The following is a 25,931-nucleotide window of genomic DNA, read 5'->3' on the forward strand; positions in this document are numbered from 1 at the left end:
CGTCCCATGGAGCGAATGTCCATAGTATAGCAAACTGATTCTAATAAAATTATTGAAATTAATGGGAACCGGTTGTGGGGAAAACAAAACTAAAATATGGGTAGAGTTCTATTTTTAGAAACTCTAAGAAAGAAGTAGACAGAGACAAAATAAAAAACAATAATGGTATACGCATATTCGATGCCGTTTCCTCTAAGATTTACCGATTTCTAATTATGATAATCGAAACCACACTAATTCAATCGTTCTGAATCGAGAGGCTCGCGGCTTAACAAATCACCATTATAATGAATGTACCGGTATGCTTCCTAAATAGACAACCTTGTATTTTAGTACTTATTTTTACTTTGATTAGTGTGTTCAAATTGAATACTCATTGAATGAATGAGGTGCAGTGGCCATCTCTTGACGGGACGGCCCAATATTTTGTTTTTATATAAAATGACATATTCTAACGTGAACCTCACAAATGGATCCAACTTCTTGCTGAAACTCTTGTTCAAATATTCCTCCAAAGACTAAATCTGAATAGTTTTTGGTTGATATTACAAAGTTTATTGTAAGGGGATTGCTAAATTCGCCCTGCCTTCGAAATATATGATGTGTTACAACTCTTCTCCTTGTATTTTGTGGTTGTGTACAGGAGGGGTTATTTTGGGGGCATTTGCCGACCCCTCCAAGCCATCCATAAGTTTCTACAAATATTCGTTATGCTGCAAAGATTTACAAAAAAAAGCAAATTCGAATGAGTCTATCAAAATTCAATCATACAATTTCTGTAAAATTTCTAAACGCCATGTTGACAAGTTCAACATTCTTACTCCGGCCCCATCTAAGAGAAGAAAGAAAAAAGAACACATGTATTTGATCATCTTTCCCTTTGATTTGACCATGTTTTCGAACTTACAATTGGCTATCGCTGCCTTTAGCTTTGATATTGGTCATCTTCAGTACAGCATAAACACATAGGCCCGTATTCTGATGTCGGGTTTAACTTAAACTCAGGTTTAAAGTTGTGGTTTAAGTATGGAGAGCCAATTGTTACATAATTCACAGTAGAGATATCATACTTAAGTTCATTTGGCTACCAAATCATTCATAATTGTCTAGGAAGTATAAATAGATGATTGTCTTCACTATCGATGAATCAGGAAAGAGCACATTAAACATAAGAAACATACAACTGAATAAAATTTTTGATACTTTTGGCTTCCCATACTTCGACCATAACTTTAAACCTGAGTTTAAGTTGAACCCGACTTCAGAATACGGGCCATAAAGTACATGAAATAGGGTGCGCGGTAATGCAACCAAACATATGAGTCCCCTTTAATACTCTCAACTAATACTTAAATTTCAGATAGATATGTCGAAGTCATAAGCAGTAAAGCATATAACACTCAACGGGGAAACCTCAATATATACCCACATAACACACATGGTGCTATCAGCCCGGCCAACAGAGAGCCTGGCGCCATTCTGACCTTCTCACACCGGGTAGCCTTCGGCTCTGTGGACGACGAAGCGATGCTATCAGCTTTCCTTGCTGCTTGTCATTTTTGCTCTCACTCTGAGAGTTTCGGAATGCAAATAGCATTTTAAACACCCGCATCGAGAAGAATTAAACCCTGGACGGATTTATCTTATTGTGGATTATCATGCGTGGGTTGACATGCAGAGGGAGAGAGAGAGAGAGAGAGGGGGAGGGGGGGGGGACGAAGAGAGAGAGTATTCTCTTTATCTGATTGCCTTTATCTATGAGCTGTGTTTGAAGCGCCTTGCCTTTATGGACCAGATAATGAGGCCTATGCATTGTACAGGCTGTATGATAACAAAAATATGAAGGAAATTTACGAGAAATAAGGATGGAGAAAATGTACTTGCAATGTAAAACCTTGATTTCTTACGTAGTAAAATTCATGAGAGTTGGAGACTGCATGAGTTAGGGCGAAGGTGGGGTGGGTTCATGGCATGAAGTAAAATAATTTTGAAAAATGAGTGAGAAACACACAGGCAGCAGGAGAATATGGGACAGCGATAGTGGGAGAACTTAAGAAAGTGTGATATGTACATGTACGTTAGAAAGAGAATTACAGGGAGAGAAAAAGAGAGAAAAAAGGTAAAGGCAGAAGAGAGGGCCACATAGAAGAAAAAGGAGGACGCTTTTACAGTATTTGAGCATTGACCCCGAGCAACTAAATATGTTTATGAAATAAACACTTTAAAACATCGCTTACTCTACAGTGCGTATCAAAAAAAAGTTTACACTTAGAAAAAATCCTGTAAAGTTATACATTTGTAATATCCTGAAGATTTTTCCACATTTTAACATTGGTACAGGCCCATTTAAGCAAATGACGATAAAACTGTCGAAAAATATTTCCGCTTGAGTGAGCACCACATACTTTTGAAAAGTTAGTGAAAAATGATTTGCGCAGAACTTTGAAATAGTTATGCGAATAAAAGTAGACCTTACTCATGAATAACACGTGGAATTTAGCTAGTAAAATTGATTTGAAGATATCTTTTACCTATTTAACTTGTTTCTTTGCCGAAACCACTTTGAGGAGTACATTGCGCCACACCCCACTCCCCCACACACCGAGGCCATCGGGACGATATTTGCTTACACTGGGCTGTGATTTATATGAAATGGCTTAGGCTTGATTTTCATTTTGTTAATCATTGTCAAGCTTGGAAAAAGTGTGGAGAAACAAGTATTAAATAAAAAATGAAATGTAAACCCACTTTAAATGATAAAAACTTAGTGAAAAAGTGCTAGAGATGTCTGATGTAAACTTTGGTTCAGATTTAGTTATATCCTCAGATCCAGCAGGCACAAAAAGGGTAAAAGTTGTGTATACTAAGTGATAAATTTCAATTTGGGTGGCAAACTTGTTAGAAAATGCTTGAATGTATCCGTTTTATTTTAATTGACTAAAAGTGCAAGGGAAATGTATGAGAAATGTTTCGCAGGGTAAGTTTGATTTCACCCTTTCCCTTGATACAGCGTACAAACGGGCATTTCTGCGCAAACAGATTTCTGCGAGCTTTACAAAAATGGACAGTGCTCACTCAAGTGTAACATTCTGTCAAAACTTTTACTTTCATTAGATAGATGAGACCCAAACCCAGGATTGTATGTAAAAAAATTACCCACATGTTGTATATTTTTAAATTCCCAGGGCTTTTTCAAAGTGTAAACTTTTTTTTGATACGCACTGTATAGTATGTTTTTTCAGTTCTTTGAAAACGTTCAGACTTCATACATCATGCGAGACAAAAAAACAACAACAAACACACGCACTCGCTCTCCAAGTACCCTTTTCCGTTATAATAGCCACGTGACATTTTCGGCGTCGCAGGTGTGTTCGAAAGCATATAGATAATCTATACGGTAAGCCTCTAATGCAGAACGATATAGGAACCCATGTCCTTATACACCGAACCCTATTCGAATTGCAAGCTCAAGAGTGTAAACCAGGTGCCGATTGCGAAAGCAAAGAGGTTGGGTGCCCTGGGCTACATCAGGTATTTGTGTCTAGTGAATGGAGTGCATCTTTATTTAACTGTTTACAGTCAGTTTTGGCTTTTATCATTAATACCGATGATTTCTTTTAAAGGTAGAATGTATACCTATAAAACGAGAATAGGTGACTTTCTATGGTAGACAAAAAGAGGTTCCGTAAGCAAAGCACATATTCTTCAAAGGAAAACAAATACTAATAAAAATAAAAACGAATACTTTTATGCATGGCGACATTGTGGCCAACCGGTCAAAAACATATGTTGGTCGGGTAGCCGTTTAAGCGCGACCTTCTCTAATGGAATTTTCTCCTATTCTGTTAATCATTAAGGATAAACAGAGGGGGGGGGGGATCTAAAATAAGTATGAGTGTTTTAAGCATTAACATGAGAAATGAACATTACATGCCCAATGATTCTGTTATAAAATTGGAGATTCCTCTGGAATTACAAGAAAATTCTAATCATTATTTTATTAAATGGATCATTTGGCCATGTTGGTCAGAACGTTAGTAAACACGCGTGCTAATTGGCGTTGGCGATTTCACAGCTGCAATGTACCATCCGTTAAGCATTATATTCGTTTTCCATGTTTTCACTACATGAAGTTTAAAATATAAACCATTTTGCTTTATTGTTATACCCCCAAAAATAAATAAATAACATGCATGAATGAATAAATAAATAGTCATCTTATGAATACATAACTGAATGAATACACAGATACAAAAATAAATCAATAAATAAATAGATGAATGAATGAATAATTGAATGAATAACTGGAAATCACGATTCAACATTGTAATTTCAGTTGAGAAACGTAATTTTTTTCATTAAAGAAAACACTTTAAGGGTGTACAATGGAATTTACTATAATGGCTACAACGGTATTGCGACAATTACAAACATTCATATCAATTCCAAAACTCTTCCAAAATTCATTGCTTCTTGAGATCACCTTGGTAATTACTTATCTATAAAGCGCTTAGAAATTACGTTCCACTGTATAAAGAGCTCTGTAATTTTAAATTTGCTTTAAGCCCTATTGCAAGAGGCATAAGTACTCCCACAAAAGCCCAAAGTAATATAAGTAAAAAATATAACAAATGAATAAAAAAAAGGGTAAATGTAACCTATGCAGCTTTTTGTGTTACAAGAAGATGTCGTCTGATCAGTATTCCAATTTTGCGTGCGTGGCACTTGATTTTCAAAAGGTGTGAGATGGATAACTTACATACTCTTGGCAATCATAGATTTACTTCACGAAAATGAAGAATAAGCCCTGTAGAACTCCATTGACTTTTTCTGGATCTTGATAATAGGTTTTGGTTTCCCAAAAACGATCAGTCATGGTTAGGGAATGGATTATTCCTTTTTAAGTATTTGCTTTCGCGCCGTCGACAAAGGTAGCAAATCTGATCACCATGCTTGCGATCAGGGATTGTTTGACAAAGATGTATTATACACCCGCTTGTGGTTTCTCGCGTCCACGTGCAACAGGTCGTTTCTTGGAGAGTCGGATTTGTGGCATCGATCAGGTGACATCGACATGCCTTGAGTACGGAATTATGAAAGGATTTCATGAAAAGCCACGGATGTGTATTTATTTCTTAAATTATCTCTTCTAGACAGTGATTTAGTGTCAGATCCAGTAAGATGGGGGGGGGGGGATAGAGAGAGATAGATACATGTAGAAGAGATGGGGAGGGTAATAGACAGTCCCTCCTCCATAGATAATTGTTTAAAATCGAAATTTGGATCTCGGTTTTACCCTACCCCTCCCCCTCCCGATCTCTGCCCATTGATCTAATGAAGATATGAACATACATTATTGATAACAGTATGTAGTGACGAAGATACATCAGTCGAGATACATATGCGAGGAATGTTAATATGCAAGGGTAGTCTCATGACTACCCCGAATGTGGTGTGATGGAGGGCTTGTTTTTGCACCGAATCCCTTCCCTCCCTTATATATATATATATATATATATATCGAGAGAGAGAGAGGTATAGAGAGTAAGATGATTTCTTGTTACTATAAACTCGTTGGAAATATAATGCATATTTGAATTCGACTGAAACATGTGAAAGTATTTTTTTTTCATCGCATCGAATTCTCTGGAAGATTTCATACGAGCATTTAAAGGTCATACATTATTTCCACATCAATCATTTATATTTGGTTTCCCAAAATATCGAGATCGAATTTTCACTTTCCCACAGTACACCATTATGCTAAACAATAAGAGTTTTCACAATTCAGTGAAGCTATATTTCTAAGAGCATTATCTAATTTGCATGGCACTATTTGGTGATCCCTAACAATGTCCCATGACGTTTTCCCACATTGTATCCTAATAGTCCCGGCGTCGCTCCCATTTCCATACAATCTTGGTAGATCTTACAGACCCCTTACTTCATTTGAAGCGTTTAGCTTATGTGTCAGGATTACAGAGTACGCATGATACATGATGATGGCATAAGCGCTGTAAACCTTGATAAAGAAACAAAGTACATTATAATGAACCAAAATGGATATTACCATCAATCATAATTTCCATTCTATCCCTTCATAAACCATCTTTACCCAACATGATCCGAAGGGAAATTGCAATTTATTGCATAGTAAAAGCTATGTTTCCTCTTACCGTGAGATTGCTTTTGAAAAAATGAATTGATCGTTTTCCAGGTATCCAATAATGCAACGCGTGACCCACCTCCCCTCCAAAAGGGTCAATTTGACAGTATGCATGCTGTTCTGAGCTCTAAGGGCGATGAAAAAAAAACCATGTATCTAAAAAGAGTAGGCAATGGAATTGGCAGATCAGGTAGCTGGGTATGATATATTGCTTTATATAGAAGCCGCTATCGGATATAACGCACATCGATGGATAAAGCTTTCGGTAATCCATGGCCGAAAATGAGAGAAATAACTAGTTGTTTGCATTGCGCGTGAAATACTGGGAAATTGTTGAAACAACACCAGCTTATAATCAAACCAACGTTGTTTTAACTCGGAATAAGCTGTTTGAATGCCAACCTGGTGTTAGCCAAAAGCAAGCATATCTGGTGCTGTTTAATCACTGGTGTTTTCCTATATAATAAATGCCCTGTTAAGACTGTCCCCCGTCACATCCCCCGGTACCCAGGACATCCCTGGGAAAATCGACAGTCTGGACGGTCTTCATAAACCCCATTAAAATGAATTAGGCGGCTAATAGCAGCATAATTTGGTCGTAAAATTGGAGGAGGACAAGAGTTATCCGCATTACTCTGATGCTGCTATTATCCGCATAATAGCAGCATCGGGACAAGATTTTGAGTTTATGAACGCATTTCCAAATAATGCGGATAATTGCCATGGTGCGGTCACAAGGTCACCCTTTTCCAACACAACCGCATCGGAGGGGGCGTGTCCAGTTGTCATGGCGACTATCCGCCTTTTTCAGGACGGGCGCTCGTAAAAATAACGCGGCTTATTTTCGGAGTTTATGAACGCAATTTTTATTGAATTATACGCATTACTCTTAGGCGGCTAATTGGAGGATAGGTTTATGAAAAGGGTATGAAGGATCGTCCCCCGTCTTCCGGTTCTATCCCCCAGGGTTTTCGAAAGATAAGCGACCTTGACTCGTAGTCCGAGATCGCGCACATGTTTTAATCATAAGTGCGCATGCGCGAAATGTGGTGTCAAGAGAACTGCTTCCGCTCAGTTTGATCACGATCGACAATAGTGCTCGGCCAACTGCAAGTAATTGCATTTCCCCCGTTATCATGTGCGGGCGGGCCTTACGTAACCATGCCGACGACCTAGCCCACTCATCCCCCGGTGCCAATCTCCCGGACACCGGATATGTATGGACGGTCGGTCGTCAAGAGATAAGATCCCCCCCCCTTTCCCCGTGTGACGGGGGACAGTTTGAACGGCCTGTATATGGGGGTTCCCATATGACGTCACTATGGATGACATAACAATGGGAATCATGCCCATTACACCATAACAAACAATGATTTCCCACGGGTTTTATGAACAGGGCCCCGTCTTACGATACGAAAAGTTACAATTGACCTGATTACCACAACTATAAAAAACCCAGCAACGTCAACATCTAAGTTACATGTTTCGTTCATATGTTCTAAATGTGCGAAATATTCATAAATTCGTTGTTTTCGGGAAAATCTAGTGTGCTTCGCTTTGTTTAAAAGAAAAAAGACATAGAGCAAAGTTCATGTAGAGAAAGTATGACTTTAACAAATTTCCATACAGTTGAGGTTGATCGGATCCATCTTCACTCTTTGTAAAACGGGGCCCAGATCTGCTTTGGTTGTCTTCCAACATCTGCTTCGGGAACGCGACATATGCCTATACATTGATATGGTGTTTAATTTAACAGCTACGTTTTGGAAGTGTGGACTATCTTGTGTAGTATTTAGGTATTGGGTCTTAAAAACTATAGGGGCACGTGTCAGCGACAAGATGTCGTTCTTAGATCTGAGAAAACATGCAAGAGCTCGAGGGTGATGTTGTACGGGGAATATGGTAAATTTGACATTACACTAATCGGCAAGGAACTTGAACTTCATTTGCTGCTAAACCCTGCTGCCATGTTAGTCAATAATACAATGTGATTAGTTTTTAAGGCGTAGGTTATCCCATATGATTTAAGGGCTTATGGCCGCGGATTTATGCATCACACTGCTGTAAATTATATTTGTCATGAACGTAAATGTTAAGAACACAAACATGTTTTGAGCAGGTTTGTATTGACGAAATTATACAGGTACATCGAGCATCTCTCTTTTAAACATGTTAAAGTTGTTGTTAAGTACCATTTCCCCTAAGTCAATTTTAAATATCAGGCGAATCTTATTTTTTCCCCGATACTATTATTCCGTCAAACCCCCTCCCTGCCCACCCCTACATCATAGAAAGGCGTTTAGTTTTTTTTTGCTTCCAGGAGAATGGTTTATGAGCATAATGACAATGGACAGTTTATTGTTTGCATTTCAGAACAATTGAAAGTTAGAAATTGTCATGTGGATTCAAAGTATTCAAGGGAACAAACGGTTAATGCTCAGAGCGACATAAAGCGCTTACAAAATGCACATAATGCGCTTATAAATAATTTATTTTTTTCGATGGCACCACAATTATGTATCCTATCCACTGTATGAAGCATGTTGAACATTTTGTGTTTATATTGCCCGTCATATTGGTCAATACTAAATAATATACATTACCCGTAGCTGTGCGTCTGAGATGTTGGCAAGATACAACGTCGGGTTGGTGACGAGACTGTCGAGAAAACAATCCGAGTACTGTCCAGGCCCCGCCCACGTCCCGTTGGAGCTACACGCCCTGTAAAATGATTCTGTATAAGGTGGGGCGAGGGGGGAGACAGGAAGAGGGAGGTTAATGATAATAATAAAACTATAAACAAATAATTTTGTATTTTGCTATTAGATCGAACAATTTGATTTTTTGCATATTTGGTGTTATTTACCAAGGAGATTTGAACTTTAAATGTAAAGCCTCTATTTTGATGAGGGTCTTTTTTATCATTGCATCCCTTCGAAGAAGCTTTGTCTTTATATTTTTTAAAACTTGTTTTCTTTGTGGTTGTCTGATTCCCAACGTCATAAATGTTTGAAAATAGAATGAGTTATCACCAATGCCACCACTATCATGATCATTCACTAAAACTGCACTGTGTAGCTTTTTTTCTTCAATCACGTTTTTAATAAACATTTTTAAAAGTTACAAAATCTCTGTAATCATGATAATAAATTATAATGGCTCTTACTTGACGCATCTATCCATGGTTTATCTGGACAATCCATTTCGACCTCTTGACTAGCCGTTGTTAAGGGCCAGCATATCTCACCGTCCCAGTCGGGTAGGCATGATGGTGAACCTGATAGAAGAGGAAATAAAAAGAAAATGGGTTCATGAAAGTGGGGATAGGAGTGGTTGATTATCACTCGGTCTAAAATCGGTTTGACTAAAATGCCCGATTGGTTTTAAGATCCAATATTGTCTAATCCATGTAGTTCATGCACTAAACCATACATACACAGTTAAAATGTTGATAATTTAAAAATAGTTTCAAAAGAACTTTCTTTTTCAATAGTTTTGATGTTTTAAAAACCTGTTTAATATCTTAAACAAATGCTGTTGAGTTAAGTTCAATAGTCTCTTTGCCACTTAGCCCATTAACCAATTTATATAATTTCTTCTAATCCGGCTGTAACCATAATTTTACACACCGATGGAATATGATACAATAAAATGCAACCCAAACGGGTTTTTTTTTCAGAGGTTGTATTGGCATGTTGGCAAACTTATACAAACAGTATCATTCGACAACTTGGATATTATGTTCACTAAACTGAGAATTACATTTGGCTTGGTAGGATCCAGTGTTTCGTAAATTCATGCGTGAGGCTACGAACATCTTCCTAAAATTGCAACCGCTGAACATTGCTCTTCAATTACTCGATCACTGGCAGATTGATCCCCCGGGTTCCCTTCGTCATGTTCGTCGCCCTTTTAAAACTTTGAATTCCCTATGCCCCATTCCTAGTTCCCCCTATCCATGCACCTTTCCATCTTCTATCCAATCGCACATTTATCATCCTCATGCAATAACCTTCCCCTTTTTTTCAAATAAATGATGGCATGTATCTTTATTTTATCCCGTCCCCTTTCCCGTCTCTCGGCGCCGGCATTCGCAAGTCTCCCTGACCTCGCCTCATCATCCCTACCCCACCCCCGTCTCGTTTACGTTCAAGTTGATATGATGCCAATGGACACGGCCGAATCAGCGTAGGTTTTATTGTCCACTCAACCCAATAAAAATCCAATGCCAGGAGTGGACCTTAAGTACACGCAATATCTGAAGAAAAACTCTATTAGAAAAGCCAAAATGGATCCTGAAGGATGATATTCTTTCCTGGTGATGTCACCAGGCACTTTTCAATCGGACGGAACAGTCTCAATATTCTTACATTATGCCTAATCAAGCAAAAGTCGTCTCGGGTTTTGCCGGTAATTGAAACGGCACCTCGGCAGGCTAGTCCACAACCGAAGTAGGGCGTTTCTTCATCATGTATTCATCTGTATTTAAAAAAAAAGTACCATAGGTCTTGTTTTGAAGTCAGAAAATATTTAATTTCATCCCGCGACGCATTCAATATTCACTTAAAATATTATGAGATGGCGCTCCTGATATATCTACTTGGGATGCGGTGGTTCGAGGGACTTCATTGGTCCATCATCGGGAGGCGACCATCTTACTGTACAAAATTCGGAGAACGAAGGGGGGGGGGTGCAACCCTTCCCGCTCACCGCGTAAGGTTCAATGCATCTGAGTGAAAGGAATTCTAGGGCTCACTTAGGTCCCACTATCCTGTAAAATCCCACGAAATGTTAATGTTTCCAGTCCAAGGATGTCTAACCGATCCTTAAATTTCTTTATCAACCCTGGTACTCATATTGTAGTTGAGATTAGTATGAATTAATAAATGAAGTGTAACGGCGCGAACACGATCAATCCGATAATAATGTACGCTCGGGTATTTTTTTTATGACTTCCGCCTGCCAGATTTAATGTCCTTAATAATTGTCATAGGATACATTTATGATTTATATGTCGCTGGTGCCTCTAACGTCTCACGAAGGATCAACGTCGAGTAGTAATAGGCTGTGTGATTATTTTGCTAGTACGTACATGTACATCTTCAAATTTTGCCTCTTTGCAAGTGACTCAAAGAAACATTCCAAGTTCTGGTCGGCACACTTTTAAATTTCGGTTCGATAAAGTTTTGTGTCAATGAGCGGGCGAAGAGGAATGATTTAAGCAATGGTATTTTACTGTAAATGGGCATTAATAGGAATTATTTCTTTTTTCATTATTGGCCTCAGTCAATGTTACAGACTTTCACGACCGTCCATTCACGTGCCGTGTTTCCGTACGTGTAAATGCCAAATTTAATCACATCGCGGTTCTTACTCTTCTATTTTACCTTTCTACTGGCAGCGATGTAAAAATCAATGATACTCTTTCCAAAGCAATACCAATCTTATTATCAAGGTACATATTTGTCATTTTTTCTTTAAAAAATGCGAATTTGGTAGCATGAAAATAATGACACGCATTAACAGAGAAACTGGTTTTAATCTTTAAATAAAAAACAACAGCGTTATATCCGAAACATATATCCCGATTGCTTGTTGTTTCAAACATTCTAGCGATGTTTGCAAGAATGTCTACGGGTTTACATTATGGTGGGGGGAAACACTTCACAAGGTATGTTTACAATGCAATGTCACACAGCTCTGAACATGAAATAGACTACAACGTTGATTCATGTGCAATGACGGCTCCCGGGTTCTGACAAAATGTTCCAACAACTTTTTAGATCACCGGAATGTTTAAAGAGAACACTGTCAGGTTTAGCCACCATATCCTAGAGCAAAACCATTAAAAGATGAAATATGGTCACAGAGAATTCGAGACTCCCCTCCCTCCCTCCCACGGATTAGTTATGGACGCAAAGGCATGCAGCACAAACTCTTTTTGACGAAAAAATGGGGATAACACCCAAAACGGAGAAGGGAATGAATAAGGAATGATCTGGTATCATTCATCATAATTCAATATACAAGAGGTTGTAGGACAGTGATGCATGATTTATGATAATGTTTACGATATCTGAGTAACATTACTACATAGCCCGACTCACCCACACGAAGATACGTCTAATAGATAGCTTCGAAACATAGATGGATGTCAGAAGGGCTCCTCAGGGGTCATTCACCCCCTTTTTCTCGTTGAATTATATAGAACAATATATTAATTCGGATATTGATTGAATAAAAAAAAATATCGACGAAATAACGTTTTATTTAAAAATAAAATGCGTTTCTAAGCCATTCGAATTTAAACACTAAACCACTCCCCTCCCCAAAACCTTAATTGTTCACGACCGATGGAACATTTTTTTTTCTGGGGTTGCTGAAGTAAAATGGACGAGCAAAAAAAAGAGAAGAAAAGGAAAAAAGTTTTCATTTAGAAAAGGAATGTCGTTTTGGTCACCAAAAAATTGACAAGCCCCCCCCCCCAAAAAAAGGGTTTTGCTACAAAATGAAGGTAGTTTATGTCCAATACAATTTTGACTAGCAAAAAACGTTTAAACAGACAATGTTGGTCGTTTTCCGTACATTTCGGAAACGTGACACACCTACCAGAATACCAGGGAGTGCTGCCTATGAAAAACTGAGGCACCCCCAGCACCCCGGATTCCGAGGGCCATGTCCACGACAGTCCCAACAGTGCATGAACCAAAGAGCAATAACATTTATTGCGTTTATTTCTCCTCACCCTATGATCTTGATCGATAATAAACAGGGAAAATGAAGATAAAACCAGCGGGAGGTAAAATAATGTGGTTTAATCAAAATAATGTGACAACTCTAACAAATCAAGCATTAAAATGACACTGAACCACGCATTAGAAAGGGCAGACCCTACACAGCAAAAAATGTGGTGTTAACTGGTGTGCATAGAGGACCACACCAGTTATTTTACAGCGGTGTTAAATTGGTGGTGTTAGTTTTACACATATAGGTGTTATTACAACACCTATGTTTGTTACTACTACACCTATGGTTGTTACATTTACACTCTTTGGTGTTATGTTCAATCTCTAGGGTGTTATTTAACACCTCAGGGTGTGGTCCTCTATTAACACCAATTGGTGTCAGATTTAACACCACAGCTTTTGCAGTGTATATTATTTTTTTTTCAATATTTATCATGTTTATGGTGAACGCGTTATTATTTATTGGTGAGTCGATGTGGGTGTCTGTGATTTGTCCCGTCCCAACGTTTACGACTTATCAACTATATACTTAATGCAGTAAAGACCTCCTCAGAACCAAGTCACCCTCTGTCACTTCATCTGTTCATATAAGTAACACATAGAGCACCCTGCATGATGAAGTTGGTTGCATTAATACAACTAGGTGATGAAAAAGCTATTTTCCCCTATAACAACCAATACAACGTCACTTTGGGTTATCCATATAGGCCTACAATTTTGAACCGATTCATATTTAAAAAAGGGAGGAGTTAGACGGGGAGAAGGAGAATAAGTAGTGAAAAGGGGTCAAGGTCATGAAGAAGAAGAAGAATAAGAGAAAGGAGAATGAGAAAAGGGAATAAGAATAGAATAGTAATGATTTTTGGCAATACATGATTGGCAGCCGTTGGCTGAAATAAACATGTTTACAGAATATAATAACATGCAAGATCTTATACAAAAATAGATAAAATAAACAAAATTAAATAATTAAATTAAACAGAAATATTACATAAAGACATAAATATTTAGTGTTGTAATATTACTGCATTTATTTTGATGAGGTTGTAGCGATTGCTGTCAAAATAAGCCAGGGAATATATTGAATATGCTTAAGGAAATTTACGAGATTTTGCAGATCACTGGGAAATTATGCAGGGTCCGTTGCTCGGGAAATTAAAAAACATGAAGAAGGAGAAAAAGAAGAAGAAGAGGTCAAAACACACGATTACGAATACGAAACAATGACAATTCATTAGTATTCAGTAGTGCACGATAACTCTTATAGAGGAAAACGACGATGATACTAAAAAAAAATATTTCCTATAGAAGTAATGGAAAAGAGCATGGTGATATCAAAATACAACGATTGTAAAACAAGGTAATGGATAAAACTACTGTCCTGAGCGCGTCCTAGGCGCCAGCAAATAAAATTGGTTTTAAAGAATGAATAATTCTATACTAACCTTTCGCGGATTTACAAAATATGATCATCTTGTCGAAATCATTTGATACTCTAATTTCCCAAGCAACACACCCTGTAAAATTCCCCAGGGATCTCCTCGTGACTGCAAAATCTCGTCAATTTCCTTAAACATCTTCGATATATTCCCTGGCTTAAATTGACAGAGATCGCTGCAGCCTCATCAAAATAAATGGAACGATATTACAACACTATTATTTCTGTAAACCCGTTGCAATACCGAAATGTTCACACATCCATCATGATAGTATCAAATCAATGACATTTATCATTCATCATATCCTCATGCAGTATTGGTAGAGCATTTCTGAATATCCAGGGGTCCATGTCATAAAACTTGCTATAATAACAATTTTGTAATAACAGTTATAAGCTACTGAAGTCAGCCATGGACCTACTGCAGCAACGGATCAGCTAAACCGATTGGCTGAAAGTAAATTGGTTTTTAGAAATTATGCACTGTTATTATAACAAATCTTTTTGGAAACGGGATCCAGATCTAAAGATAATTTCATTTAGGTACAGTCACACTAACCAAGCCAACTCTAAATCGACCAATGGCGTGTCATTGGAAATGATGCTATAGCTTTGATGGGCTCTGGACTCTGCTTCATCTAAGTGACTGCAGCCTTATGTACGAGTTCTAACAACCAAGTTATTGTATGGTACAAATGCAGTATGTTGTGACGGATTATCGGAAAGTAGATTTTCTTTATTTGCCTGACCATGTCCTTCTTCTTTCTTCTGAGCCTATGGATTGGTGAGGTCGTCCTTAATTGATTTCTCAAAGCCACAATTACTCATTTCTGTCAATAGATTTTGACATGGCAATCAAATAGAGATTTGGTAGATTTGTATATTGCTTAAATTACATTCTGCCATAACAGGTTCGAATCAATCAGACGTATGATTTGGAGTTTGGATACTTGCATGTTTACGTCATATTCATGGATTCGTTGCAATGCATTTATATCAGCCGATGTACATACAAAACAAAGGGAAACCAAGAGGTCAATGGATTGAGAAAAGAGTGAAATTGGGACTAGATGAATTAATGGAAATAAATAACATAGAAGACGGAGAGGTATATATGAAGCCCAGGGAAAACTAGGAGAACTTACTTTCTTTATTCTATAAATTTAAAACAGGTGATCTGGTTCCAATCCATATAGCTGGATAAATTAAAGCTTATTTCATCCACCTCTATGTTCCAATCACACTCCTCTCGGAGTGAGTCGACGATGCCACTCCTTTTGGAGTAAGATTTGCATTATTTGAGAGTGGATTTTATTCTGTCTGGAATGAAATATCTAACATGATGCATAGTTCACTCTAGAATGAGCTATACTGCTCTATTCATTAAGGCACAGCTCGCTCCGAATGGACTCACTCGGAGAGGAGTGTGATTACTAGGTAAAATGTTAGCTCTTCTTCATTTTATAGAGAGTGTGTGGTTGGAATAATTAGAATAATACATGCAGACGAATGAAGAGAAGGTGGGAAGATAAAAGGAAAAAAAATAAACTGGTAAACCTCCATGAAGAAAGGAAGAAAGGGAAATATGGAGAGAAGGAAGGGGTGTGTGTGTATGTGAGAAAGAGGAAGATCGAGTGAGAAGTATGATAGATGTGGATGATCGAGAGAGGGCGATAACGAAAAAGTGACGACAATGAACATGACATTTGCTCCGGCGACAATTGCTCAGATGGTGAAATCTGCACGTTAAGCTAATACATAAAATCTAACCTCCATAACTAATTAAACCCTAACCATTATCTTTACAATGTTCTCAACCAAAGACTCTATTGCAATCCTAACTCTATCCCTATGCCGTCTGATATACAATGAACGGATCAAATGTCGTAGGAGCAATTGTCGTGTCACCGAGCAAACACCACCTTGACACAAGTACGGTAAACATGGTAAAGATTTTGCGCTTCGTGTCAGCACCATGTATATCACATAGTCTATTCCAAAGTGCAGCAGGTGTCTGTCCACATTTCCAACATATACCAGAGGTTGAAGGTCAACATCAGATATCATTCTCTACATTAGTTCACGGAACATTCGGCGCATATCGTTTACAACTTCATGGCACGGAATCACATCACCTAGCATACAGTTTGTCTTCTAATGTCAAAGTTCAGAATAACGTTTACAATAATGTTATACGCTATCATAATATCAGGTAGTGTTGCATCCCTATGCTGTAAAAATGCATTATATTAAAGGAATATCAGAAATGAATTGAAATGTCACCTTATCATTAAGATTAAGAAAAGCATTGGGGACGTCAGCAGTGGACATGATTGTGAAAACTAAGAGTAATTGTGTAATTTCTCATTTCAGATTAAGTTCAAGTTGTGTTTTCAGTGTGTTCACAGTATGTTCAGTGCGGACTTTGTATCAAAACGCTCAAATTTAAAGGTCAAGTCCACCTCAGAAAAATGTTGATTTGAATCAATAGAGAAAAATTAGACAAGCACAATGCTGAAAATTTCATCAAAATCATATGTAAAATCAGAAAGTTATGACATTTCAAAGTTTCGCTTATTTCTAACAAAATAGTTATATGAACGAGCCAGTTACATCTATATGAGAGAGTCGATGATGTCACTCCCTCACTATTTCTTTTGTCTTTTATTGTTTGAAATATACAATATCTCATTTTTTACGAATTTGATGATTAGGATCTCCTTGCCTGAAGCACAAAATGTTAAAGATAATGGAATTCCACGTGTTCAGGGAGGAATGAAATTTCATTTCACATGACAATGACGAGAAAATAAAAATATTTCATATTTAATATAATAAAATACAAAAGAAATAGTGAGTGAGGGATGTCATCACTTCCCTCATTTGCATACCGACTGAGATGAGCATATAACTGTTTTGTGAAATGAAGCTAAACTTTAAAGTGTATGGAAGCTTAAAAGCGCCACCGAGATGTTGAGATAATTATCTTGGGAAGTCGACATCATGATAGCAAAAGATCAGATGACGAGATCCCAGATCTCATCATGTCCACATCTTTCAGAAGAGTCGATCAGATGACGAGATCCCAGATCTCATCATGTCGACATCTTTAAGAAGAGATGATCAGATGACAAGATCCTGGATCTCATGTCGACATCTTTTAGAAGAGATGATCAGATAACAAGATCCCGGATCTTGTCATCTGACAAGACATGATGAGATCTGGGATCTTTTCATTTGATCATCTCTTCTTAAAGATGTGGACATGATGAGATCCGGGATCTCGTCATCTGGTCTTTTTGCTTGCAAGATGTCGATTTTCCAAGATAACTATCTCAACATCTGGGTGGCACTTTATAAGCTTCCATAAAAATGTCATAACTCTCTTATTTTACATCCGATTTTGATGAAATTTTCAGTGTTATGCTTGTTGCTTCTCTTTTTATCAAATCAGGTTTTTGTTGGGGTGGACTTGCCCTTTAACAGTGTGAAGACAATTCAACACTGTCTGACTGCGGAACCTCTTCTGAGCGGGTGTATATTGTGTGTTCAAAATAGTGGACATACAGTGTAAATGCAGTATCACACTTTGGACCGCCCGAGAGTGTAGGTGTTCACATAATGGACTATGGACAAAATCGATTCACACTGTTAAAATGACAACAGTGTGAATACATTTTCACACTGTGAACACTTCAACACAAAGAATGTGCACAACATTGGACTACATGTATATCAAGATATGATTCTTAATGTTGAAATTATCATTAAAAAAATGTGTCTATAATTCCACATTACGGTCACCTCGAAAGTGTTAATGTTCCCAACGACTGTTAAATTCTTAACCCATTGACTACTGGAATCGGTTAGATGGTCCATGTACATAACCTATGAGGACTGGAAGTATACATTAGTCAACTGATTAACAGTGTGAAAACAAGTCCACAGTGCTGACACTTCGTCCGTGAGTGTTCAAAGTGTGTTCACACTCATGCAATTGACGGTGTGAGGATGTGGTTCACGAAGAGGTCATATTATTAAAAAAGGCAGTTAAACTTTGTGTTAGTGTGTTTATACAGTGTGAAAATCGTGTTTATTCCAGCAGGGACATTGATCACTTGTTGGATTGTGTGAGTGTGTTTATCATGAATCGAACCTAATCTGTGTCCAGTAAGACAGGAAGTATTTACAAAGGCACACTTTGGTGGTCTGTATGCTAGAACATGGATTCGAATTGAAGGGTCCGTCCAACATCCAACGAGTTTAAAGGTATACAGCGAATTACAAGCAAGTATCTAAAGGAGACATTCATCTTCAAATTACTAATCACAAAATGAATTGACTGTCTTTATTTCAATGTAAGAGCAGGGTAGTGGGAGTCTAAATTACCACTTTCCCGGTCAGAGTCGCGATTACCAACTTCCAAAGGAAAACAAGGGGGGGGGGGGACTTTAATTTGGGCGATTCTTTTTTTCTATGAACATCCCTGAAACACATGTCGCCGAATGAACTCGGGCCCATTAATGGAACGATAATGTAGGAGATTGGGTATGGAGCATTCATGATTTCCTTAAAGTCCCTCGGTATAGATGAACGACACGAGATGGAGATCGTGCTCGGAATAATGAAGCGGAGGTTTTCTATTCTAAGGCGCACTATATATCACCTTAGCTTTAGCTCCAGATGATGAAGGCGCTTGGTGCATTCAAGGAATTAATCCTGCCGGGTACCCATTCACCTCGCCTGGGTCGAGTGCAGCACGATGTGGGTAAAATTATTGCTGAAGAAAAACACGCCTTGTCTGGGATTCGAACCCACATCCCACTGATTGAAAGACGATAATCTTAACCATTAGATCGCGATGCCCCCCATCGTAACCACTATACGACATGACAAAGGAAGTATATTTTGTCAATAAAAAAAGATGTATATTTCTCAATTAAAACAAATAAATAGTGCTGGTGAACCATGCTTCTGGTTCCTTTACTAAGAATCTGATTGGCCAAACGTCCATAAAGTTAATTCTTTCCGTGCGAGCTTGTGTAACGATATCGTTCTTAAGCTTCGCTTCCGAAAAGTAATCGCCTTAAATACGTTATTTTTTACTTAACATTTATCAACGGTGATCATTTTGTCTATCATTAGTCTTTGTGACAATTACGGAAGTGCATTTCTTTGCACCTTTGGTTCTGCAGGTCCCCACCAACCCAACGGCGCTAATTATACGTGCACTGGAATCGTTTTCAGGTTTTTATACAATGCTCCAAAGTACCATGATCCAAGACTGGGCAGCTGCAACTACATACATGACATAGTTTATCAAACGTTAACCAAAAATTCCTCATTCATTACACGTGTTTACAGACGAATCGGCACTTGCAATCCAGAGGGGACTTTCATTATGCTCATGCTACACAGACTTGTCTTTTAAACTAACTACATGATGCATTCTCGATAATGATTTGATGGCGGTCGAACGAAACGGTGCAAGACAGGAACTACGGAACCGGTGAGAAAGTGTATAGACAGGGTGGATGAGTGAGTGGGTGGGGTGGTAGGGGCACGGATTTTTCTCTTTTTTTCTGTAGCGTTGTATTGATTTTGCACATGGCTCGTAAAAAGCTGTGTTTTTACAATAAACTTGATGTGATGTATGGCATGTAGTGATCACATGAGAAAAACGAGGGAGGGGATTGGTGGTATGGTCTGGATGAATGGAAAGATGGAAAGAGTGGCGACACTTAAATGACGAGTTGTGTACAGTTGGTGGCAGAGGTAGCAAATTGTGTGTGAATGTGTGTGCGTGTGTGTGTGTGTGTGGGGGGGTTAATAATGGAGGCGAAAATGATAACTGCAAGGGCTTTACTGACGGGAATTATTAATTATTTTTTAAAGCATCGGATCCAGCTTTCGCCAATAGGGGGGCCGAAAAATATTTTGATCAACATATTTCTCGATTGGCCGCAACAATCTGGCTTTTTTTGGTTGGTTTTTCAGGGGGTAGCCCTAACTAAAGACTGAAGTTTTAATTATATGTTAATTTTTATTGCTATAAACAATATACGGTATTTCATGTGGTCTTAATATATAATGCGAGCGCGAAGCGCGAGCTAAAAAATCTTTGATATTTTATGTCCTTAGAACTGAATATTCAGAGCAGTTTTTATAATCATGAACAAAGATAAGTATCCAACTAAACAATGCGAGCGCGAAGCGCGAGCCGAAATTTTATCATATAGTAATGCCATGGTCACATTTGTTCTACGGCGGCCGTACGGCGAGTCGAAAACAGCCGTTTTAACATTTTTTGTCCAACTACATATAGGTGGTTTGAATCAAAATTGATAAAACGGCCGTTTTCGAGTCGCCGTACGGCCGCCGTAGAACAAATGTGATCATGGTATAACGTGAAAAGTGACTCAATTAGGACTGTTTTTAGTGATTAATGAAGAGGATACAAGTATCACCAATTAAATAATGAGAGTGCGAAGCGCGAGTTCAAAATTTCTGATATTCCGACCTGAAAAAAATGAACAGTCTAAGCGCGTTTTTATTTAAATAAACAAGCTGTGTGTCTCAAACAATTAAATGCGAGATAAAGGAGCATTTTGACAAATTTTGGTAAGAATTTCCAAAGAGCATAGGTTTTTCACAAATCAAACAATACGAGCGCGCAGCGCGAGCTGAACATTTTGATACACATCAACAATTTGTGTAAATCAAACAAAATAATGAAAGCTTGATGTGCGAGCTAAAAAAAAATGTGTGCAAATTGATATCAGAACTGGATATATTGTATATTGTACATGTGTATATATTGGTTATATATTAGAGTCATTTAACCCTCTTGAATGGGATTCATTACACAGGCAATGCGAGCGCGAAGCACGAGCGAAAAATGTTATATAAAGTCTATTTTCCAATTCTTCCCCTCACCTTTTTTTTGGTTTCCTTTCGGGGTCGGGCCGGCCCTTACGAGGCTGTAAATTACACATCATCAGATCATGGGTAAAATACCTCTTTCTTACTTTTCTTTCTGTTTTTCGTAGTTTCTATCAAGGTAAAGAGTACACTTTTTCTGCAGGTTGTCAAAAAATAGGGGGGGGGGCCGGGGCCGGCTCGGCCCCCTCCTGGATCCGCCCCTGTACACCGCAACAATGTATTTGAAATGCAAGTCAAATCACAATAGAGAGCTTAAATGATTTTGTCGAAAGTTGGTGGACAGCATCGGAATCTCTTGACTCTGGACAACGAAATATTTGCAACTGTTCGCCCGGTGCAAGTCTTCTGATGATATGCTGTCCCAGTCCACCAATTTCGGCAAAAGCCTCTCAGCTCCCCAATGTGATTTTGATTACATTTCCCGAAGAATGGAAGTGTTGTAGAGTGTCTCCGTCGTAAATGCGAAAACTCCCCATTGGCACCAACCGACCGGCGGTTTGCAAATAATAGATTTTGTCGGTCTGGAGTCGGTTTAGCCGTTTAGTGTGCATTGTTTAGGTTCAAAGAGGATTTATGGTGGTCGTGAGGGTAATCAGAAAAATGCAGCAGGGGAGACAGTTCTGAAGCATGGGTATGATAAAAAGCCGGAACATTGTTTCAAGCTAATACGGTACCTCCTCGATAATGAACTGATGGGTCCCAAATTACATGGGGAAATTCGCAACACTTACTAGGAAATAAAATGAGGCGGCAAGTGCAAAGAAAATCACCCCCCCCCCCCCCCTCTTCTTCCGTTCTTAGTCAAATTTGTCTGCGAGCTTGTTGGGTATTATTACTTCAATGCACTCTCCTAAAAAGAGAATGGAAAAAAAAGAAAAAAGGCCGATGTAAATTTCATTTTACAATCATCTACATGTAAGACAAGTGTTTAACAAGTGGCAAGTGATATTACTGTTATATAATTATGAATACAGATTGTTTGAGACATTTTGAATTTTTAGAGAGCTCTCCGCAGCACATGCAGACGCCACGAATTCACGTGAACTATTATTTGAATAAGTACAGCAATATCATGAATAACGCGATGCGTTGTTTATGATATCGGGGCGTATTGGAGGAAGCACATTTAATCATCTTTACAGGCTGGTTGAAGGTTGTTCATGGCCATAAGCGGCTATCAAGTTTAAACCTGATGGCGCTTTCCAAGACGAACCTACAAAAATGAGAGTTTTAATCAACTGCAAACTTTGGTAATCCGAGAAATTGATTGCTCGGTAAGTAATACAATTCGCATTACCCAAATGTTCGCATAGACGGCACTGAAGGCATAATAAACTTATGAGACGCATTATGTTAATAAATTGAATTGTGATGAAATGGCGATTATGACAATACTGACAAGGAAGATGACGATGATGTTGACAATGAAGTGGTGTTGTTAGTGGTGGAGCTCGTGCTCCTGATAAAGGTGATAAAGTTGTACTTAAACGGCGACAACGACGATGACAGTGATGAAGATAGGGATGAGGTCATTTTTAGTGAAATATACATTAACAGTTGAGTTGGAGATGAAAAAAATTTATGATTAGTTGAGGCACTTCGATAATAAAAAAAAATCCACATATTGTTACCAAGATTATATTCCGCTCATTTTTGTCTAAGATAAGCGTAAGATTCAGTAAACGTTTCCCTGAGCGACGTACATGTAGGTGCCGTGGGTTCGCATCGAAACATGGTGCCATGTGTCTAGTCACCAGAACTATGGAAAACTACCATGACTACCATCCCAATCCCGAGGCTGGGAGTGTCACGACCATGCAGAACAATTTTCTTTTGAAAAAAAAGCCTAGATTTTTCAAAGTTCATATATGGAACTCGGTCTAGCATTCCTTCACCACAGGGCGGAATATGACAGGCGAGTTGCGTTTGGGGCGACATGGGAGCAATGCTGGATTAGTTATTGATTTTATTTCTTCCACTTTTTATACGCTTACATTTCCTGCGATAATCATGGATTTTTTTTTTATTTTGGAAAACAACATTTACGCCATCGCTATATTGTTTAAGGAAATAGCTCTAAGAAGGGAAATTCCCATTTCGCCCTATTTTTTCCTTGCATAGACATGACAAAGACCCATTACCTACGACACTTTGGCGAAACTGACTTCAGTATTAAAATGGGTACCCTATAGGATGTGGAAGTTTATTACAGTGTGCTTTTAAAAATTCTTGTTGGAATGCTCCCCAAGGAGAGGAGAAAGTCCTGTTTGGCGATTTGCCAGGAGTTGACGACGAGGGAATTGATATGAAATGCTCAAAGAGACATCTTTAAGATGTAGTATGCTCGGTTCATTAAAGTGGATTTAATAGCTTACCTTCACTCGTTTCTTTATACGAGCTTGCCAACGCAATACACTCTTCTTCAGAAGAAACCATTGCGAAATCGGGTAACATTGATCCTGCTTCGGTCATTCGGAGTGGAAAATGATCACGTGATCAAATCTGCATAGGAAAAAAAACAGACAATACATCGATTATTTGTTAGTTTTCATTGAAAAAAATAAAGCAATCTAGGGTTAGTGTAGTAGGTTTCACGGTGTTGGTCCTGAAAAGGGCCATCCAATCTCGACGTCCACAGGAGAATGAGCCAAGTTTGTAAAAATCTAGGGGTCTTTCGACAAAAAATGAGAAGACCGCTGATCTTGTAATTCAGCCAAGTCACCTACTCAGGCAATATATACAATGTATCCTTTCGAAGCAAAATGTAGGGCGCCCAGATATCCTTCTGATATATGGAACCTGATTGGTGCATAACGAGACCACATGACCTCGCTTCGGGTTTTCTGCGTCGTCACGTTACTTGTATAGGTTTGGATAAGTAGATCTCTGCCAAAATTTTGATGATTCTTAAATAAGGATATACATACTGAAGGAATACATAATTGAATATTAAATACAAGAGCAATTTCGATTACATAAAAATCAAATATATTTTTTCCCACATTTTCTGAAGAAAATTCAAAGTTATATGTAAACGCTAAAATTAGATTAATGACTGGAATTTTATTCTATAATCATAATCTAACAAACGACAACAACAACCGTATGTTTCCATGGACATTTTGCTGCATACACAGACGGAGACAAGGATATGCACTTAATTAGGCTATGGAAACATTCGATCAATAATATTTCTAAATCTAACGCTTTATATCCTCGAGGCCTAATGTTCTAGCAATATGGTGTCCTATTTTCATTGCATTCGTGGCAATGAATACCAATAGGCCATGCCGGGCTAATTCAACTCAGCATCAATATTTCATGTGTCATGGTATCCCTTAAATAGGTGCGTATGCTTCGTCAAGGCTATAATAGAAGTAGGTCTATTTCCTTATAATGTGGCGGTATATTATCCGAGGACCGATGCCGTTTGTTTAAAAAATGTATATTTTTTTTTACCAAGGTGATAGGTTATTTGTTTACATCAGTCTGATAAATGCGTCGATACGAGAGGAATGTTGGTGACACCCGAATGTTTTTGAAAAAGAGCTGAGCAGATGATGATGGCGACAAAGCCATTCGAAACCAATCAGGTAGGGCATCGAACGATAGTCCTAAAGTCTCTGATGACATTTTCATCCCGGCCTCGCAACTACCATCTCCATTTGAAAACTCCCTTCTACTTTTCTATTAACATTCCCTCATAACCTCCTGCATTTTGGGGGTACAACTTACGAGACCGACGCCCAAAAGGCCGACTAACTACGAGACCAACAGCCGGTGAGTCGATCTCGTGGAACGACCGCAAATTTATTCACATACTCCGGCCACACACACACAAACCACGTGGCACCTAAATAGCGCCATGCATTTTTAAAACCATTTTATAAATAGTCCTTGAATAGCATACTGGAGCCCCTATGTCAAATTAAACTGTTGAACAGAGATGCAATGTTTCAGTTACCTACGAGGCGAGAAAAATGTTCATTTTATATTCCTGCATTCGAGGAATATAAAATGGAGAGGAACCCAATATTTCCTGTTTTGTCGTAGTAAAACGGAAAAGCTCTTCACCTCGTTTCATGCACTTTAAACAGAGTAACGGTTTTTGATTAATGGAAAGGGTCCCAGAGGAAGAAATGTCACACCGGAAAATGTTTCCCCAGAAACTTCATATTGGAAGGATATTAAAATCTCTCTCTTTCCCTCTTTCTGTTTCACTTTCTATCTCTCTGCCTCACTCTCACTCCCTTTCCATCACACCTACCTTAACATAAATACATAGCATCCTAAACTCAATCCATACATCTTGCACAACAGTTTTTGTGTTCAATCCAAAGCCTACCCACACACCCTAACGTTGCAATATCGCACACCTCACATACAGCCGCACACGCGCATGCGTGTTTAACCACACCCATCTTCACAGACAGAAACATCCGAAAAAATACATACATATTTTACCTTTACAAGTTTTACAAACTAACACGTACCATTTTATAAATAATAATAATAATTATAATAACGGTATATTTACCCAGGGTAGCCCTCCAGTTCCAAAATATGTTCTCCAAGTAAACTAAATGAATAAATAATAATTTATTCATTTAGTTATGTATTCATTTATTTCTTTTCATAT

At 38.3% G+C, this 25,931-nt stretch overlaps 1 protein-coding gene across 1 annotated transcript in view; it reads right to left on the reverse strand.

Annotated features, from left to right (window-relative positions):
- The window catches only part of LOC121426463 (PDF receptor-like), a 53,687-nt gene extending 29,898 nt beyond the window's left edge, over positions 1 to 23,789 (reverse strand). The window contains exons 1-3 of the mRNA XM_041622781.1: positions 23,668 to 23,789; positions 9,333 to 9,443; positions 8,770 to 8,900 (exon numbers count right to left, since the gene is read on the reverse strand). Of these exons, the coding sequence (XP_041478715.1) occupies positions 8,770 to 8,900; positions 9,333 to 9,443; positions 23,668 to 23,764 (339 nt within the window). The 5' untranslated portion in view covers positions 23,765 to 23,789. The remainder of the gene's footprint in view (positions 1 to 8,769; positions 8,901 to 9,332; positions 9,444 to 23,667) is intronic.
- Between the last annotated feature and the right edge of the window lie 2,142 nt (positions 23,790 to 25,931).

The sequence above is a fragment of the Lytechinus variegatus genome, chromosome 13 (genome assembly GCF_018143015.1).
Source record: "Lytechinus variegatus isolate NC3 chromosome 13, Lvar_3.0, whole genome shotgun sequence".
Lineage (NCBI taxonomy): Eukaryota > Metazoa > Echinodermata > Echinoidea > Temnopleuroida > Toxopneustidae > Lytechinus > Lytechinus variegatus.